The sequence below is a fragment of the Mytilus galloprovincialis genome, chromosome 4 (assembly GCF_965363235.1).
Source record: "Mytilus galloprovincialis chromosome 4, xbMytGall1.hap1.1, whole genome shotgun sequence".
Taxonomy (NCBI): Eukaryota; Metazoa; Mollusca; class Bivalvia; order Mytilida; family Mytilidae; genus Mytilus; species Mytilus galloprovincialis.
The window spans coordinates 38702097-38722754 of record NC_134841.1 but is presented as its reverse complement, the minus strand read 5'-3'; the positions used below and the strand labels follow the sequence as shown (position 1 = coordinate 38722754).

The 20658-nt window shown below is 30.2% G+C and overlaps 1 protein-coding gene across 7 annotated transcripts in view; it reads left to right on the top strand.

The window, feature by feature from the left end:
* Positions 1-2843, top strand: part of LOC143072095 (AT-rich interactive domain-containing protein 3C-like) — a 36470-nt gene extending 33627 nt beyond the window's left edge. For all 7 annotated transcript variants that reach the window (XM_076246886.1, XM_076246885.1, XM_076246888.1 and 4 more), the window contains one exon: positions 242-2843. In XM_076246886.1, coding sequence (XP_076103001.1) covers positions 242-345 — 104 coding nt within the window. In that variant the 3' untranslated portion in view covers positions 346-2843. The remainder of the gene's footprint in view (positions 1-241) is intronic.
* Positions 2844-20658: the final 17815 nt, after the last annotated feature.

Below are 20658 nucleotides of genomic sequence, written 5' to 3'. Positions count from 1 at the left end.
ATGCTCTCCAGATCTCCCTGCAATTTTATGGATGAACAATAGGAATTAAAGTGCTGTCCTTGAATATTTTGGTTGTTGTCTAGAATTTTTCATAGCTATATCTTTGGAAAATTGAGCTCAGGTTCTTTCTTTAATAACTTAACTTAAAACTAATGTAAAGTTTAACTAACTTATGAATATGTAAGTCAGCTACTGTAATGAATTTGGTGAAATTTTACAATATATTCTGTTTACTTTTCAGATGATGGTAGATCAGACATAGATAATTCATTAGTAGTCAGCATGGAAATAAATGGCATCATGTATCAAGGAGTTTTATTTGCCCACAATCCTAGGCGGCTGTAACTTAGCAACATGGACTACCATTTTATTTTAAAATGACCAATAAGTTACCTTGCCATGACAAGATTTTTCAATAAGAACTGATTGACATTTGTCCTGACCAATCAAAATCAACTATAGACTTGCCATGACAATATGATACACTGATGATGATTGGTTGACATGCAGGTCATATGATCTGACTTATTGATGGGGCCAACCAATATGACCCATGAAAAACTTGGATGGAGCTGACCATGACTCAGAATTGTAAGGACAGAGGTCTGATACATTAAACCACTGCCAGTTATATCTTGAATCAAGATAAAAAGCAGAAATTGACTGTTTAATAATTTTTTGACATTTAAATGTTTTTAAATTATGAATACCTGTATGTCAGAAAAAAGTTAAAGCTGTAAAAATAGTGCCATTTTTTATTTTACAAATTTTGCTCTATTATCTTCACTCACATATTTGTTTCACACATGACAATATTTATATGATGGAGATGCTGACTTAAATTAAACTCTTTTGTAAATTTCATGTTATAATTAAAAATATTTCTGTGGTATGATATAGAAGTGATGAATGCAATATGTTATTTGATGTAAAATATGAGGACCAAATTGTATTGTTTGGAGGGTGCATGTTGTATGGGATATGTATGAGCAGTGTGTCATTTGACACTGAAGATGATTCAGATTGATTTTTTTCAAAAACATTGATATGTAAAATGCAAAAGAAATAAGTATTATCATTTCATATCAATGGGAATGACTTTTTTTTGTTGCTTAAAAGTAATATGTTGTTTAATGTTAATATAGGGGTAAGGTTTATAGGGTTAGGGATTTAGTTGCCATAGCTTATGTGGGAGGGTTTATAAATATTAGATATAGAGATTTATGTGTTCAGAATATTAGTTAATCTTGTGCTCAAATGTTGCAATATTTATTTCTGTTGTATTGTACAATACTCATTATATGCATATTTCAACACAAATATTGAATAAGTACAAGATTTCAATATATCATCAAAAAAATATGATATGATTTCCTTGTGACCAACACATGATTGTGGAAAAAGTTTCATCAGTATAGATGAAATTAGTTCATTTGTATAAAATTTCACTTCATATTTCAAAATCCATGAACATCAAGGGGGAAGTAAAAACTAAAAGCTCCAATTTTTATTATTCTTACATATTTTTAAAAAGAAAAAAAATATCATTGATGCAGTATCGTGGCAAAGTGGGACTTTTTCGCCTTACACTTTTTACAAAACTGCAGTTATTATATATACTCTTTTGGCAAGAGTTCATTAAAGAAGTTGATAATCCTTATTTGGTGGAACTTCAAAACAAAATTTTGTTTGCCTTTCAAATTTATTGAACTATATCTGTTTATCCCAAAAATTGATACATTTTTTGGTCCAAAGATAGAATCAGTTAAAAAAATTATGAAATTGATTTATAAATGTATAGAAAGCACATATAAGTGTAATATAAAACGAAATTTGTTCACTTAAATAATTGACTAATAGATAAATACATAAATAGCTCTAACACCAATGTATATTTTGTTTATCTCTTTCAAATGTTTAAAAGTTCTATTGATTATAAAAATAATAATATAATTTTTCTTTGAACCATGTCTTTGTTTACACCGTTTTAATTTACATGTTAATTTAACTTGTTTTAAAGTGCAATGATATTATTTCAATTGGAAGAAAAACTGAATATACCAATAGTGCTATTAAATTTTTTATACCTTTTCCTTTTATTTTTTAAAGAATGATCAATGTTATTGCATTTATCGGATTTTGAGTTTTGTTAATTTGATATTTTGTTTTATAAACAGCTGTGCAAGAGTCTTGCCCAGGATAGTCTAGTAGTATTTTTTTTTATTTGAATTTGGTGGAAAAGAAGTATTTATTTTAGATTAGCCATGACAATGTCAGATTAGTTTTTATTTAGCTGACAAAATTATGTAAATCTAAAGAATAAAGAAAACTGAACAGAAACTAGGGACCCACAGCTATTAAATATGTTTTTTATCAATACTTTGCTTATCACGTTACATCTTCACAGTAATTTCTGGAAATAATGGCATATAATTGCATGTTATTCTTTTATTACCACAACTAGTAGGGTTTATACAAAGCCACTCTTACCACAAAACATAGCATAGATTAAGCATTAAAATGACTATTGGATTAACCCATAGTCTGAAGTTACTTCAGTGGATGCAGTTAACTGTTTTGCATTCAAAAGTAATTATATTATATTCAAACTACTGAGTAGTTTATGATGAGTACTTTGTATTTTTAATTGTTGTCTGTATTTTAAGTGATAGTCCCATTTTGTAATAACAATACCTCATAAGTAAATGTACATATCTATAACAAAACTGAGGTGTTTATATATGATTCAAGACTATTGAAAGTGCATAATATTTTTGTTTTGTGATCTTTATGTTTATTATTAAAATGTCATTTTATTACAGAATAAATTATCTTTAAAACTTTTTATGTGTATACACTTTTAACTGTCTTTGCAGCCTTAGATATCTTAAAAGAATGCAGAACTAGTTTGAGATTTAGTGCCTCTAAATCTTTCATAATTTCATGTGTATTGAGCTAATGTGTTTTTATTCCGTTTCAACAACTTCTTAATGAAACACCTGGGTTCAACAATTAATGTATTAGACAATGTTATAATCGTACAAAAAGTACACTTCCAAAGTCATAAGTTGAACCTCTATATATTAAGTATGAGTGATTTGTTCGGCTTTCTATAAAACAAGGTTTTAAAACATTTCTACATAGGGAAATGCCTGCACCAAATCAGGAATATTTCCTTGGATTTCGGTATCTTTGTTATTTTACCTTTTTGTAAGATATATTTATGCCAGTGAACTTGGATATTGCTATATAAACTCCTCAAAGATAAAGGAGAAAACAGGGACATTTATTAATTTAGAGGCACTTTCAAAATCAAAATGGTTTCCTCTCTGTCATGATGTTGACCCATTTAGATGCCAAATTGACCTACCGATCTTGCATTTTGTGTCACAAAAATTAAAAAAGAATACAACATAAATAATTCATTGGATACTTGAATGTGATGTTGAATTTGATCTGAATAACTGATTTAAATTTTAGAAGTGCATTTTTCTATATTTGTATCAGTAGCCAATTGAAAACAATTAAGCAAATTGTTGGTATGTTTATGTTTTCAATATTATGCGACTGTTATATAAGTGTGAGGTTTAGCTAGCTATAAAACCAGGTTTAATAAGAAAATTGTCTGTATCAAGTCAGGAATGTGAAATTTGTTATCCATTCGTTTGATGTGTTTGATCTTTAGATTTTGCTATTTGATAAGGGATTTCCGTTTTGAATTTTCCTCTAAATTCGGTTCGGTTGTTTTTTTCTTTTTTTAACTGTTTTTTTTTTTCATGCCATACCCACAAAAAACCAAAGACGAAAAACAGTCCACAAACCACTACACAGAAAAAGGACGATTGAACCCTACAAAATCAAAACTGTATAAGATAGTATAATGAAAATATTAAGGCAAAATTCATGCCTGAAAATAAACTCATCATAGATACCAGGACTAAATTTTGTATATACGTCAGACGCGCGTTTCGTCTACAAAAGACTCATCAGTGACGCTCGAATCCAAAAAAGTTTAAAAGGCCAAATAAAGTACGAAGTTGAAGAGCATTGAGGACCAAAATTCCTAAAAGTTTTGCCAAATTCAGCTAAGGTAATCTATGCCTGAGGTAGAAAAGCCTGACTACTGGGCTAAGATATTATAGCAACTTGTATAGTATAGTAAACTTCGAAAGGTGGAACTTAAATATTGCTAAATAAACATGGATGATCTTAGTGGGAAAGTTGAATAATATACTTTGTCGTAACGTTTAATTTCACTCGTCCATTTCCTGGTATAATAATACATAAAAAATAGGACAGTACAAAAAGTAAAATCACAAAAATAATGAACTCCGAGAGACTAAAACAGACCATTCAAACCAGAATAATATACCTTGTCGTAACGTTTAAATGATCACATTTGCTGGCTATAATATAAAGGCAGATAGTGTTCCCCGCAGCTGATGACTGAATATGGTCGCACAAGGAAAACAAAAAAAAAACAGATAAAAATCAAGAACAAACGGGTTTGTGATGATTTCCTTAAAAATTCCAATTGGAATCGATAGCATATGTGCTAGGCCAGTATGAGGTAAAAATCGCCAGATCATCTGACATATATATTTTCTTCCGTGTTTAAGTTCTGAACTATAACAATAAACTAGAAGGTAGGATAAAAAATAGCGAATACTAAAAAAATAATAAACAATGTTTGAAGATACATCACATGCACGAATATATATTCATATATTTCAATATATGCTTTCTTGCATATGTAGCAAAGAAAAGTGAAATAACAAAAATAATTACTTCCAAACTAGAAAGTCTGTAATTAAAGGCCAAAATATAAAGCTCAAACACATCAGACGAATGGATAGCAACTGTCATATTCATGACTTGGAAGAGACATATTCTGATGCAGAAAATGGTGGAATGAACCTGTCTTTTTATGGTTAGCCAAACCTCTCACTTGTTCGATGCATCCATTATCTCTTCTTCAGGAGATTATGCGATTCTTTCAGCTTTATTTGTTACCCTCATTTCTTCAAAATCGATTTACGAGATTTGAGGAAACACATATGGTCAAAAAGCGCATCTGGTGCATCAAAATTGACACCGTTTAAGTGATTAAACATTGGTAAACTGCCGTCGCTTTAATTAACTTGATTTGAAAAAAAACAAAAGGTTTTTAGGCCTCAGGTGTTTTAGTGGGAAAAGTTGTGATGTCACAATATAATCTGTTGACAATATGAACTTTATGAAAACTCTCATTTAGTCTTCAAGATATCATTAAATCTAGATAATGCTTGATTTCATTAGTCAATGGTTTTAGTTTTTAACTTTATATGTTGTGATATTTAGACAGACTTAGAATACTTTTAATTTATTTCAAACTTCCAGCGTATCTTTAGCTCAGTAGTCAATCTTCGGTACTGACATGCTTTATACTCTTCAATTATTTCGGTTCTTATAGAACCTCGGCTTTGAGCATTCCTGATGAAGGTAAATCCAGAAAAGGGCCTCGGACGGATAAAAATATCAAAATTGTTTTCATTTTTTAAAGCATTAGATCAATACCTCTATTGGTTGACTATCAGTCCTCCCCGAGTGTATCATCAGCTCAGATTCTGTACTTCTGTACTAACATGATTTATAACAAACTTTTCTAAAAATGTCCATACATAAATCTTTTTAATTAAATAGAAACTAAGGTTTCAACTACACAAAGCAAACTTGACCTTTGATGAATTTGGTTTTTGATTAGTTATTTTGTTTTTCATATAACTCTTCAACTATTTCTTATAGATCAGTTATTCGTTCATAGTATAAAGGTTAATCCAGAAAAGCGCTTCGGACGCATACCATTAATTTGTGTGTTGTTTTAATTTTTTTCAATAAGAGTTTCAGTTCTAATGTGCAAAATAATTTGTTGTATAACCAAATCTGGTGTCATATCAATTTATATATCATTGATTTTGAAAAAAAATAGACAGAAGTTTTATTGCTTTAATTAATTACAAGAGAATATTGATGATGTTATGGTCATGAATGTTATTATCGTCCAAACCTTTAGAGATCAAATGTTTATATGTTTGATGCTTTTCATTGTTATACAGTTTTTTTTCGTTGAATATTAGTATTTAGGTTAATTAAAGTTTCCTCGAATATTAATAGTGCTATTGCAAAATGTTCTTAAATAGTTGCACTAATGTAGTTCTATAAAACTGAATGTTCATTCATATTAGATGAAGTACTCAACAATGGATTGTTATAGGTATTAATAGGATATATAGGAAAAAATAATTAAAAGAAACCGCAAAAAATAGAAATAATTGAAGATTCTGCAATAATGAATTTTTTATAAGAACAATCCCTGGCTGCACCTTTTACTTCCTTTTATAAATATATCTCGAATGACTACTTAATCTGTAGATAATTTTCATGCCGTTATAATTGTTACTTTTATTTGTTTATCAATGATTGAAAATCATCAGCTTACTATTATTATATATCTTAGTCATTCATGAAATTATCATACTAATTTGCATTTTACTTTTTAATTACAACTGCCTTTGTTGTTTGGAGGCCTTCAATAAGTGATGTTATCAACTCTAATACACCTGACTAATGAAATGATCACGATTTAAAAAGGGAATACTACTTTTGTGTCGGCTAAAATATTTATTGAATAGATAGTTAAGATGACTTTATTCGCAAAAATGTTAAAACTTTACGAATTTTTACATGGATTGACAAACTTTATACGTCCAAGGGTATATATGTTTTATATCATTGGAAACGTAAACGATTGGACATGTTTAAAATTTCTGCAGAATATCATCATATTATTATAATATTTTAATTACAACCAATGTCAGAGGCACATATGTTTCACATGTACAATTATCTTATCTAATAAGTTCTTGTGTAATTAAATAGTAGATTAAGACAAAAAATCAAACAAACTACCAATTTTTCGCCCAAGATACACATTTTTTGGTTGTCAAGCCAAGAAGCAAACAGAAATACTAATATTTTTTTTAATATTTTTTTAAAGTAATTGTAAGGAGCAATTATCTACCAACGAAATTGTTCAGATGTCTCTTGTCATACTCCTGTTTGAACATTTCCTAGGTTACAAAAAGGAAAGTGCATTTCAAATTCACAAGATTGTGACAAAGACAATATGTTCTTATCTATTTGAAATTGAGATTTGATCCTTATGATATTTCATTTTGGCAAAGGATAAAGTATAAATCTGGTTCTTTGCCCCTGGAATATTTTTTTAAGAGATTATAAATCTCTTTATGAAATAAGAACCTTTATACAATCAGAAGAATGAATCAGTCAAATATCAGTGTTTATAGTTTCAAAGAGTAATATAACAAAAACACTTAGCTGAAGGAAAATTCAAAACAGAAAGCCCCTAAATCAAATGGCTTAATAAAAAGCTCAAAAACGAATGGATAACAACTTTCATGTTCCTGATCCACCATTTTCTACATTTGAAAATGCCTGTACCAAGTCAGGAATATGACAGTTCTTGTCCATTCGTTTTTGATGCGTTTTGTTATTTGATTTTGCCATGTGATTAAGGACTATCCCAATTGATTTTCCTCTGAGTTCAGTATTTTTGTGATTTTAATTTTTGTTAAGGTGGTACCTAACACTGCAGGGAGATAACTCTGTAAAGTCAGCTAAACGTTTTGATTACGTTGTGTTGTAAATTGAAGATTAAGCTTCTCAATGATCAAAATTGGCGTCTATATAACCAGTGTAATTTTTCTGACAAAACGGTTGGTTCAAAATTTTTGAAACTTTTATATTTTTGTTTAAGGGTCAAAGTAAATACTTTGTCAAAATTTTATGAAAATTAAACGAGCCAAATTAATTTTTGTGAAAGTGTTGGGTACCACCTTAAGTTTGCAGGCATTTTCTGATGTCGAAAATGGAAGATTAAAACTGGTTTTGTCTTGTATACTTGCATTCAGGTTTCTAAATTTACTAAACTTTTTAATTGATAAGGCCCTATTTGGTACTGGTGGATAGTTGTCGCATTGCCTATCATACCTTTTCGTCTTGTTCAATGTAAACAATATCATTGTATTCTCATTTTTCTACCAAGGTATAAGGCTTGTAGTTCATGCAATTCCTTCAGTTTTTATTCTCTGTGTTTGAATAATGAAGTCGATACACAAGTTTCGAACATCAGTTATTAAAAATAACTCTTCACCATTGTCGTGCGTCTCAAATACTTTTCTTAAATCGTCTTCATCGGGAACTCTCAAAACCAAATAGCTGAAAGTCACCCATGGAAGTATAAATACATAGAATCGTTATTACAAAGAATTATTTTAAATTAAAAGAACAACAAAATTTAATTAATCCCCAAAAACCTAAGTTTCTTAATTTATCAATAAGGAATGTTACATATATATGTTCTACATCATGTAATTACCAAAGTAATGACTTCTGCGTTTATCGTGCACTCGAGGACTAACTGTACACCAGCAATGGTATCAAACCAGTGCAAGTAAATGAAAATAGCACATTATGCTTCGTGCGTCCGAAACTGCTGTTACTTCTATCTGATAGACCTGCGTTCTTACAATGTTCAATATGATGGAATGTTTTGCGGCTGTCATACAAGAAAGAGGTTAAGCTAGATATAAATCCAGGTTTAATCAACCATTTTCTACGCAAGAAAATGCATGTACTAAGTCGGTAATATCACAGTTGTTATGTTATCTATTTGTTTGATGTGTTTTAGGTTTTGATTTTGCCATTTTCTTAGATACTTTCCGTTTAGAATTTTCCTCGGAGTTCGGATTTTTTACTATTAACACGATAAGCAGATATTTACGTATAATAAATGCCTTTTTTGCCATATAGAAATATATTTAAGGTCTTTAAGAATTTAGATCCTTCTCTTTTGAAACATGAAAATAATTATGATCAGGACTACAATTACTCTCAAGTACATCTTTGGTAACATTTTATTATTATATAAGACAACTAGAAAAATTCTGCTGAATGAGTTCCTCCATACAGCAGGTCTTTTTTTTTTATATAAATTACAAATACGTATACCCTTCATTCCGTCAGATACAAAATTTAATCTGTAATATTTCTACAAGCAGGGGTAGTACTAAATAGTTTGTCTAAAATAAAGGAACTTAAGTTCCATAACATATGAACTTTCATATTTTTACGAGCGATTGCAGGTAGACGGAAATAAATGGTTGATTTTTTCCCGTTTTTTTCAAATGAGAACACAATCTGTACGAACATTCTAATTAATATGATTCAGTCTTATTATATGAATCGGTCGTAAATTAATCCTTGTTTATACAGAAACATGAAATTAATACCAGTTCAAACGACCATTTAATATAAATGTCCTCAAATAAGGGATCAAATACGAATGAAAGGTCACATTTTAACCTTGATTAAAGTAAAATAAACCCTAAATTCTTCAACCAAATCATGAAAATTAACAGATATCTTCTTTTAAACATTGTCTCCCTCTAAAACAAAATGAAAAGGCTTTGAAATAAATCAAACACGTAACAATAGCCACGCCACATTACATTGATTTCCTCGCGATTTCATCGATTATAAATACATTCTGACACATCGCCAGTTAGTCAACCGTTTGAAGTTAATCTTTATTTCAGATAGAAATCTCTTAAATTTATAGAAAGCTATAGATGATAAGATAAATAAATTAAAACGACAAAGAAATAAACAAGGACCACCAACTTTCTCAGTTCTTTAATTAATAAGCTCACACAATCCTATCATATTTATTCACGACTACAACCATTTAACCAAAGACCCTCATGTATAGCAAAAATTGAAGTATGTGCATTTATCTTTTTTCTTTAATTTTGATACGTACCAATCAAGAGCTTCGTCGAAAAACAACAACCCCTAATTGTACAACAAACACACTTCTACAGATTAAACAACAGCCACTTATTGTACAACACACACACTTCTACAGATAAAACAACAACCACTAATTGTACTACACACACATTTCTACAGATAAAACAACAACCACTAATTGTACAACACACACACTTCTACAGATAAAACAACAACCATTAATTGTACTACACACACACTTCTACAGATAAAACAACAACCACTAATTGTACAACACACACACTTCTACAGATAAAACAACAACCACTAATTGTACAACACACACACTTCTAAAGATAAAACAACAACCACTAATTGTACTACACACACACTTTTACAGATAAAACAGCAAGCACTAATTGTACAACACACACACTTCTACAGATAAAACAACAACCACTAATTGTACTACACACACACTTCTACAGATAAAACAACAACCACTAATTGTTCTACACACACACTTCTACAGATAAAACAACAACCACTAATTGTACTACACACACACACTTCTTCAGATAAAACAACAACCACTAATTGTACTACACACACACTTCTACAGATAAAACAACAACCACTAATTGTATAACACTCTACAGATAAAACAACAACCACTAATTGTACAACACACAGACTTCTACAGATAAAACAACAACCAATAATTGTACAACACACACACTTCTACAGATAAAACAACAACCACTAATTGTACAACACACACACTTCTACAGATAAAACAACAACCACTTATTGTACTACACACACACTTCTACAGATAAAACAACAACCGCTAATTGTACAACACACACACTTCTACAGATAAAGCAACAACCACTAATTGTACAACACACACACTTCTACAGATAAACCCTAAAATTTGACGACCAGCATTACTTAGGACCGCTCAAACATTGTAGTATGGTAACTAGCGTTTTGCTTTACAACAGACCATCTACGTACCAATCAAAAGAGGTGTTTTCTTGTTTCTTTTTTAAAACTTGTAGAAAGTGTCGTCATCTCCCTGCAAAAACGTTCAAATCTAAAGGACATATTTAAACCGGATTTTTCTGAGGTTTTTTTTTTTAGCATCATGTACAGTCAAACAAATCCCCATTGTAAGCTTGGCTGTTACTGTTGTATTAGAAGGGTCCAGAAAGAACATTGTTCTAAATCGAACCAAAGAACTCCTGAGCTATAAATTGGAAATGTTATGAAGTAAAGCCAGATGCATATCAAATTGTAAAACCCTATAGTACAGCTTATTAACACGTGTTCGTTTTAGAAAAAATCTTAAAGGTAAAAGCACGTCGGTAGATAGTTAACTGCAAACATTGGCAAAATGCGCAATAATCATATTTTGAATGGGGAGAAGAAAGTGACAATGAAAAGCTTTTTAAAAAGATCTTCAAAGATACCAGGCTTTAAAATTTGTACGCCAGACGCAAACACTTTTGAAAAGATAGAAAATAAATACTGCTATGGGCATCTATACTGTGGTAAGAAATCCTTAATATTTCGATAAATTCAAAGTTTTGTAACCATTTGATTTATAAATTTTACCTTATCAATGATATTTCATGTCAGTACAGTTGTTGCCGAAAGATAGACATTTTCCTGACAAAAAGCAAACAGACAAAAAAGGTCCACAAACCAATACAAAAATTAAACAATAAATTATCCCCCCCCCCCCAAAAAAAAACAAATAAAAATAAAAAGATAATAAGAATCAGTTAGCTGTATTGTTCAGCTTTGATCAATCTTAACAATAGTGTCCTTTCACGAAGAAATGCAAAGTTTGGTGACAGATATGATCTATCTCATTGAACATGAAATAAAAGATAACACAAATGCAATTATAACTGCCTCCTCTTTACATACAATTTTTAAGTTGACGATTCATGAATTTGTTAATAGTGGGTTGCTGCCTAAAAATGAGTTATTGAACAAATGGTTCTAAATGGAAAGATGTAGACAACTCTTCGTAAAAAAAATCACAATCTTGATTTTGAATGACCAATATTTGATTACAGACGACTACGATTACATTTTGTGTGTGGTCAATCTAATCCCGTAATTATTGATAACATTACCGAATGCTAACAATCACTTGATTTTAACTTGAAATGTGCAACACGACAGAAACAACTTGTGGACCAGAGGCTGATTATCTTTTAGAAGCATAATGTTTTTTGCCATTCCTTCACTGTTATTGAAAATAAAACGACAAAAAAACAAAAATAAAATGAGCATTAAAAAAATTACAAAGAATTAAAAATAATAATGAGTGACATGAGCCAAACTATAAAACAAGGTGAAATCACGAACGGAATGAAGTGCCAGTTCCAATAATGGCACTCATATGTTTGCAAATTGCAATTACAAAAATCAATGATTAGTTGCAAAAGCCATTGTCAAATATCGAGGAAAGAGGACGTGGTAAATTTGAAACACAGATGATTCCAAACGGTAAACCCACTCATAATTGTCTCTGTGAAACTTTCGGAGGATGCCTTTAACATTACCATTTAGAAACCTTCGTTCAAAAGTTTATTTAAAGACGCTTATGTCAAGGACATTACTTTTGGAAGGGCCCGTAATGGAATACCATAACTATTAGGAAATTTACTTTCCATGCACGCAGGCCGGCAATTCGTTGTACATAGACAATAATCTATGTATCCTTCTTTCATTCTGCCTTCAACACTCCGGTAAGCATTTGGACTCATCTCTATTACGAACAAAGAAACCAATCATAAATAGGAGCAAAGTTGGTTCTTATACTAACTCTGTTCGTCTGTTCAAAAAGCAATTCTTCAAATTGTACTAAATTCTTATTGTTTACAATGGAAAAAAGAGGCAGTTACTTTTATCATTTATGGCGTCAATTTATCTGAAAAACATTTTGATAGACAAATGTAATTTTCCAGGTCATTATAAATCATGAAAGATTAAATGCTGAAAGTATGAATGTAAAAAAAAACCATGTGAAATACACTTCAAATTATGAGCAATTGCTAAATATATTAGAAAGTATAGTAACCGATGTCCCCTTTTAGTTATGATTTTTAGTGGTTGGCGGTTGCATTAAATATTACATATATTCTAATGGAGGAAAATGTAATGCCCTTAAACAACAATGTAGAAAAATGTATTTATTTGAAACTCGAAAAGGTAAATTGAAAAAATCTCATGAGTACAACTTTACCGATTTCAAATTTTATTTTGCTAACGAGGTAAGGGAATTCCTTTTCAAAGCATTCATATTTAATTCGTGTTGATTTTTAACATTTGTTTCATGCCTCCGTGTGTGAATGCAGATTTGTCAGGATCTCAGAAATTGCAATTTCATCACACTCCTTTTACACTTATTTATTTAAAATGTTCTTTCTGATTTAAAACACAAATCGAAAACTGAAACTATTCAAATGTTTAAATTCAAAAATAAATGTACAAGAACAAATTCTTAAAATCAAATAGATTTGTTTATCAATAATAAAAGCTATAGCATTTGTTTGATTAACCGTAACGTGATTCATTTGGCTACTTAATGAAATCCCTCCAAAATCATTCCGATGATGATTTTAAGCAATATTCCAGCCATCGTGTCTATGTTATCTTATATTATCAGGTTGCCTCGTCATTGTCTGACTAATTGATCTATTGATCCCTTCCCGACTTGATTCACTCCCTTTTTATCTATATCATTGGTTATATGCTGTCGATACACACGGCCATGATCTTTATGGAATTCGCTTACTTCCCTCAATGTTTATTAGTTACGTTGATTTGTACAACTTATACGATTTGAATATCGGTACACTTCAAATTTTCTATATTTATGACTGACCATATTTAAAATTTAAGATAAAATTTAGTTTCTAAAATTTTCTTAATGTCAAATAAAAGTAAAAATGTTCCACTGATAAATTAAAAAAAATTATTATGAAACTATGGTACCAACTTCTTAAGCCAGTGTTGAATTAAGCTCAATTTTAGTTATTTAGGTTTTCGCGTTTCGGTACTGACACATCATTTGCTTTCATTCTTTTGTGTTTTTTTTGTCGTACCTGATGGAGGTAAATCTGGAAATACGCTTTATTCGCATAAATTTAATGAATTTATATTTTTATCCTGCTCCACACATGCAACATGCGACGTGTTTCTTATGTTAATACAAAGCCATGATAAAGTCTTAATCGGTGATGTTACAATCGAATGTTATAAAATTTGTGGAAGCCATTTTCGGAAAGATAAGAAATTAACATATTACATTTTGAAAGACACGTTCCTAGAAAGACGTTAAATAGTTATCAATAACTATCAAACAGCTTTTGAATTTACTGCATCTTCATTGTTTCATCAATATTATCCCAGGCATAGATTACCTTAGATGTATTTTGCACAACTTTTTAGAATTTTGGATATTCAATGCTCTTCAACTTTGTACTTGTTTGGCTTTATAAATATTTTGATATGAGCGTCACTGATGAGTTTTATGTAGACGAAACGCGCGTCTGGCGTACTAAATTGTAATCCTGGTACCTTTGATAACAAATTAGACTTATTTGGGTAACCTATTTAATAAGTTTATATGATATACCAGCAATTATAAAATGGAGATAGCAGTAAAAGACATTGATATCAATTACCTAAGTCAATACACATCAATTTCATATACTTACTTCAACCATTTGTTTCAACCCCTTGCTATTGTTAAATAGTCAAAAATTATATCTTCGTCATTGTACGATTATGAAGCTATAATGCGATCTCAAATAATCATAACAGGAAAACTTAAATGTAATTTGAAATGTGTGCTCTATATGTACGGATGACATACTCCCATTTTTCATCAAAGAAATAACAAATGACAACTGTGCGATTTGCATCAAATATTTTATAAAGATATTTAGTAAATTAATTGTTTGCTTAAATATTTTCCATTGTTGAAAATCATCGTTCATCACAAGTAAATAGTCAAAGTGCTGATACATTCGATAGATAATGTAATAGTATAGCCAAAAATAATGCCCAATTTCCTTTCCTCTAAAAAATAAATGATCGGAAAGATTCCTTTCCATAAAAGATAAAACAATTGTTAAAAATGCTTTCTCATTATCTTATAGAAGACATCAAAACAAAAATCAGATTATACTATATACAGATTTCGTTCCGGTAATTACAAATTGTATATTTATGAGGAAAGATTTAACAAAAATTTAAATTCCTCTCCTTCTTTAACCTGAATATCAACTGATAAAATCAAATTTTGACAACAACTTTTTGAATTACAGAATGTTTATCTGTTTATCAATGCAAAACAATTAACAAAAGGTGTGAGCTATATGTATCGCGTGCCACAAACAAAACAAAATGATGCACATATCATTCAAGAATATCTTTAGGAGACTGAATGGATAAGTCGTCTATATTACATAAAAGAAAATGTGCCCTTTTGTCTATTCACGAACTGTTCCCAAACTTATTATCATTATATCTTAAAATATGAACAGATATATTTCTAATATTACAAACTAATTGTAAAAGCGTTGATGGATTTCGTTGAATGATAAGTAGAATATATCGGATATCGAATGGTAATCAGTGGATAACCTTGTCTCACATCACCATCTTTTTTCAAACAAACATTATATACCACGCAGATGTACAATTGTACAATGAAGTTGTAATGTGAATAGTTAATTATTATTTAAGTTATTTATTATATACACAAAAAGATGTTCTCAGCTACAAATGATTATATTGAATATTATCTCCTGTAAAGCTTATATCTTTAGATAATTTTGATAAATTTATATGATAAAAGAAGACATACATTGTTTTAAAGAGTTGTTAATTTTATTCTAACTAGATATTCTAGTTTGATTGAACTATATTGAAATCTATAACTGACAATATCCTATATTGTATAGAAATTCAATACAACTGAAATGTTTTAAGGTGTCAGCCATTTTTTTTTCTTTTTGATTTATGAAAGGAAAGACCTATGCTTGTGCTATATTCAGTACTGATTTGATAACAATGACTGTATTAGTTCGCCTGAAGATTTTATACATAGCTTCATTCGTTTCTGCGAAATTAGTACTATTATGTTTCAAGTTCATTAACATAGAATATTAAACCAATTTGCCACCAAGGGCCTTTCATACAAAAACCCAGATACATAACTAAACTGAATGTTAAGTCGTTATTCATATCTTGCGAGTACTCTAAGATCGAGACCTTATGTAGCTTTGTGTGTGTGTGTGTGTTTTTTTTTTTTTTTTTTTTTTTTTTTAAATTGTATCGATTTGAAGCGTCAAGACCTTTCTAACTTGTTTTATGTCTTGTTCTATCCAATCAAATGTTTTGTTTTTTCCTCTATATGAAACTTGCAGTTCTAAGATATTGTTATTTTTCCATTAAGAGATTTTTTTCCGGTGCCAAAATTAATTTTTAATTGCATTCGATAGATGTTAACGTGTATCTTTTATTTAAAGTTTAACAACAAGAACAATGAACCAAACCACAAAAATGTTACTATTGAGGTTTTTTTTAAATTATATATTTACATTTTGTAGTTAACATCAACACATTATATTTAATGTACTTCCCTCAGTTTTAGTTTGTAACCCGGATTTGTTTTTTTTTTTCACAATTGATTTATGAATTTCGAACAGCGGTATACTACTGTTGCCTTTATTTATCAAGTTTTATTTACAAATGTTTTGGTGTAAGTCATTTTGTTTACTAGAACAACATCATAATAGTATCAATCATTAGTAATGAAACAAGGTTTAATCCACCATGTTCTTTATAAGGACCAGGTTTAATCCACCATGTTCTTTATAAGAAACCAGGTTTAATCCACCATGTTCTTTATAAGAAACCAGGTTTAATCCACCATGTTCTTTATAAGGAAATGCCTGTAGTTAGGAATACGTCTGTTTTACCCCATTCGTTTGATGTGTTTGATCTTTTGATTTTGACATTTCAAAAGGGATTACTATTTTCCCTGGAGTTCAGTATTTTTTATATGGTACCAAACATAATTTTTACAAACGAATATAACTGAACTGATGTACGATATAAAAAGTACATCCTTAAATATATAAGTGTAAGTAATGACAAACTAATAAACCGTTTTCCGTTTTCCTTTTTTTTTTTACGATTCCTTTTCTTCTTTCTTTGTATTATTTTTTTGTATGGGCTGATCTCTTGATTTTTTTGTCTAATGGGTGTACTCTTATTGTGTAAAATGAAAAAAAAAACCAGCATTACAACATAATTTGATCTGGTATTATATCTTATTAACAAACTAGGAAAATGCCTGTACCAAGCTAGGAATATGATTGTTGTTAATATCCATTCATTTGATGTGTTTGAGATTTTGCTTGTCCCCTCTGCCTAGGAACTTTTCGTTTAGAATTTTCTTCGGAGTTCGATATTTTTTTTATTTTACTTTTTGCATATTATTACATGTGCTTTTACCTCTTATTATTTATGCAGCTTTTTGTAGTCTCGTACCTTCGAATTTTCATTCATATATATTATAATTTCTGTTGGATAATTGTCGAAGAATCTGAGGACAAATAGCGTTTCTTTAAAAAAACAAAATTAAAACTGGTATGTTATGATTCATACATAAATAAGCTAAGGAGATAAAAATGTGAAATTTTCTTTTGTGTAAAATTGAATAATTACAAGTAAAAACTTCAATTATCTTTAAATCAATCTTCTTAAACAAGATATAACACTATTTAAACTGAGGCGCTAAAGAAGCACCAATGAATCAAGTACTATTTCAACAACATGAATATACATATTTATAATGTTGGTCTTAATGTAAAATATTTATCAAATTCTTCTGGGGTACAGTTAAATAAGATTATTGAAATAATTGAAATTTCCTATGATGGCAACAGTAACTAAGCCATTTCATAAATTTAGCATATTGCTAATTTTGAGCATAATATAGATGTTGCATCGGATGGTAAGAGAATAATGATCCATAATCTATTTTTAGGATAGGACATACTTTGTATATAAAAAAATCAAAGTGTTGTCAATGGTTAACTAAAAATTATACAGAACTATATCAATCATAATTCATTTCAACATATTAGCGCTGGCACTGAGCTTGTGATACAGTTGATGTGGAAACCTCTACCCGTAGTGACATCTACCCAACGGATTTTAATATACTCATTATAGAGTCCAGGCTTAATATTGTGTAAGCCAGACGCGCGTTTTGTTTACATAAGACTCAAAAGTAACGCTCGAATTAAAAACATTTAAAAGACCAAATAAAGTACGAAGTTGAAGAGCATTTAGAACCCATAAATGTCGAAGGATTTGCCAAATACATCTAAGGTAAACTATTCCTGGACGTTTCGTCCCCGAGGGTATCACCAGCCCAGTAGTCAGCACTTCGGTGTTGATATGAATATCAATTATGTGGTCATTTTTATAAATTTTCTGTTTACAAAACTTTGAATTTTTCGAAAAACTAAGGATTTTCTTATCCCAGGCATTGATAACCTTAGCCGTATTTGGCACAACTTTTTGGAATTTTGGATCCTCAATGCTCTTCAACTTTGTATTTGTTTGGTTTATAACTATTTTGATATGAGCGTCACTGATGAGTCTTATGTAGACGAAACGCGCGTCTGGCGTACTAAATTATAATCCTGGTACCTTTGATAACTAATTAGAACATCCGTTTTTAAATTTAATTAATGGTTAATTTGTAATTTTAATTCTGACAATAGTTATGGCCATCCATGTCAAAACTGAAATGCGTACTACTGGGTTACTGAAATAGTATATCTAGTATAAACAAAACGAGGAGATATGACAGAACTACCTATACAATAACTATCTAGCAGAAACCAAAACTACAAGAATGCAAACATGTATAGGATCACGTTACGGCAATAAGTAAAACCCATACCGAATATTATTCTATAAAGGTTCTTGCAAGGCAAAATGTGCAACAATTCAAAAGAATAAAACAAAAGCCAGTTTTTTGCTGCTCGTGATCATAGCCCTGCCCAAAACAAGATAATTGTCATACATCAATATCTTTGTTTTGACATTTTTTAGCAAACTGTCCCTTGAAGTAGGACTATAGCTAATATTTTTATATGGAAGAAAATGTCTGAAAATAAACTATTTCGGTATATCATTTAAAAGAAAAAAAGAAGTCTTGCGTCTTTTAACACAATAAAGACAATAAATACTGATATCTTACATAAAAATTAATGTAGTGAGTTCATACTTAGCATAAGGGATACTATCTGATAGTATTTTGAAAACAAAATCTGACTTCGAATTCATGAATGTGTCAAACTTATGGCTTTGTTGTGCCACCATCTCCTCTATTATAATTTTCTTCTCCATTATTATTTACAGAAAACACAACATATTGTTTAAAATTTTGAATAAGCATCGTATATGACGATGTTGTAATCCTTGGCATACACGTAAGATATAAACTGCAGAAAGAAAGACACTATTGGTGTATATTGAAATTTCTATAGGAAATTCTGCCACTATCTCTTATATGTTTGTCTTTACAACAAACCATAATGGTAACGAGAAATTTGAAATTTGGTCATCCTTGTACTTCTCCTACTCAGAGGTAAAATACAGAGATTAATATTTGCGACTGGTGGGCTATGCAAAGTGTATAAAAAGGCATCCATAACAAGTTCCCACTACCTGTACGTACAAAATTCGTAGCAACAATTGTGACCTTCTCAAAATAACAAACATTTTAGATTTGTACTTGATATTTTTGTCTGAAAAATGATGGTATATACTTAATGGATATAATCTTTTAAATTAGCTTCTGTAACTTAAATGGACACTTTGATCGGGGCTTTGAGTCATTTGTATTAATGCTTGTTTAGCTAATTATGCTCATTATGCTCATGAATATAGATCATAAACATAATCATACACAGTATCACCATATTTTGAATATGTCTGTACGCGTTCTTATGTTGTTATTGGTTTTTTTCTTCAGAATTGTTTAACATCTTGTCATCCAAGAATCCTTAATAGCGTGATATAAGGTTCGGATTTTGAAACAACAGGCCATTGAAGCGACATACAACTGTCGATAAAAAGAATAAAACAACTTTATAATTGTTTTGACATGTTGGCTGTTTTTTTCTAGATTTACCTTAATCAGAAACGCCCTAAACCAAACATTTGTTACAATAGTAGCAATCATGCAAAACGGGGCCTACAAAAATGTTCATAGCCATCTAAGATGAATCTTGCCTGAAAGAGTTTACACTTTAGTTTCGTTGAACTTCTGCAATCGAAATATCAACAGCAACTTAGCAAAATCCTTTAACTTTAAGTTCCGCTATATAGATGATGTTCTTTCACTAAATAATACAAAATGGTGACTATGTTGAACGAATCTATCCTATTGAACTAGAGATGAAAGGATACTCCAGATAAGTTAAGTCTGTCTCATATCTTGACAATGAGGATCGGTTGAAAACAAAACTTTACGATAAAAGAGATGATTTGATTTCAGCTTCCAAATTGTGAACATTCCAGCAGCGCCTGCATACGGAGTATATACCTCCCATTTGATATGATATTCCCGGGTTTGTATTTCCTATCATGGCTTCCTTGATAGAGGACTGCTGCTCACAAGGAAGCTATTAAACCAAGAGTTACAAATGGTGAAGTTGAAATCATCCCTTCGTAAGTTTTACGTACGCCATC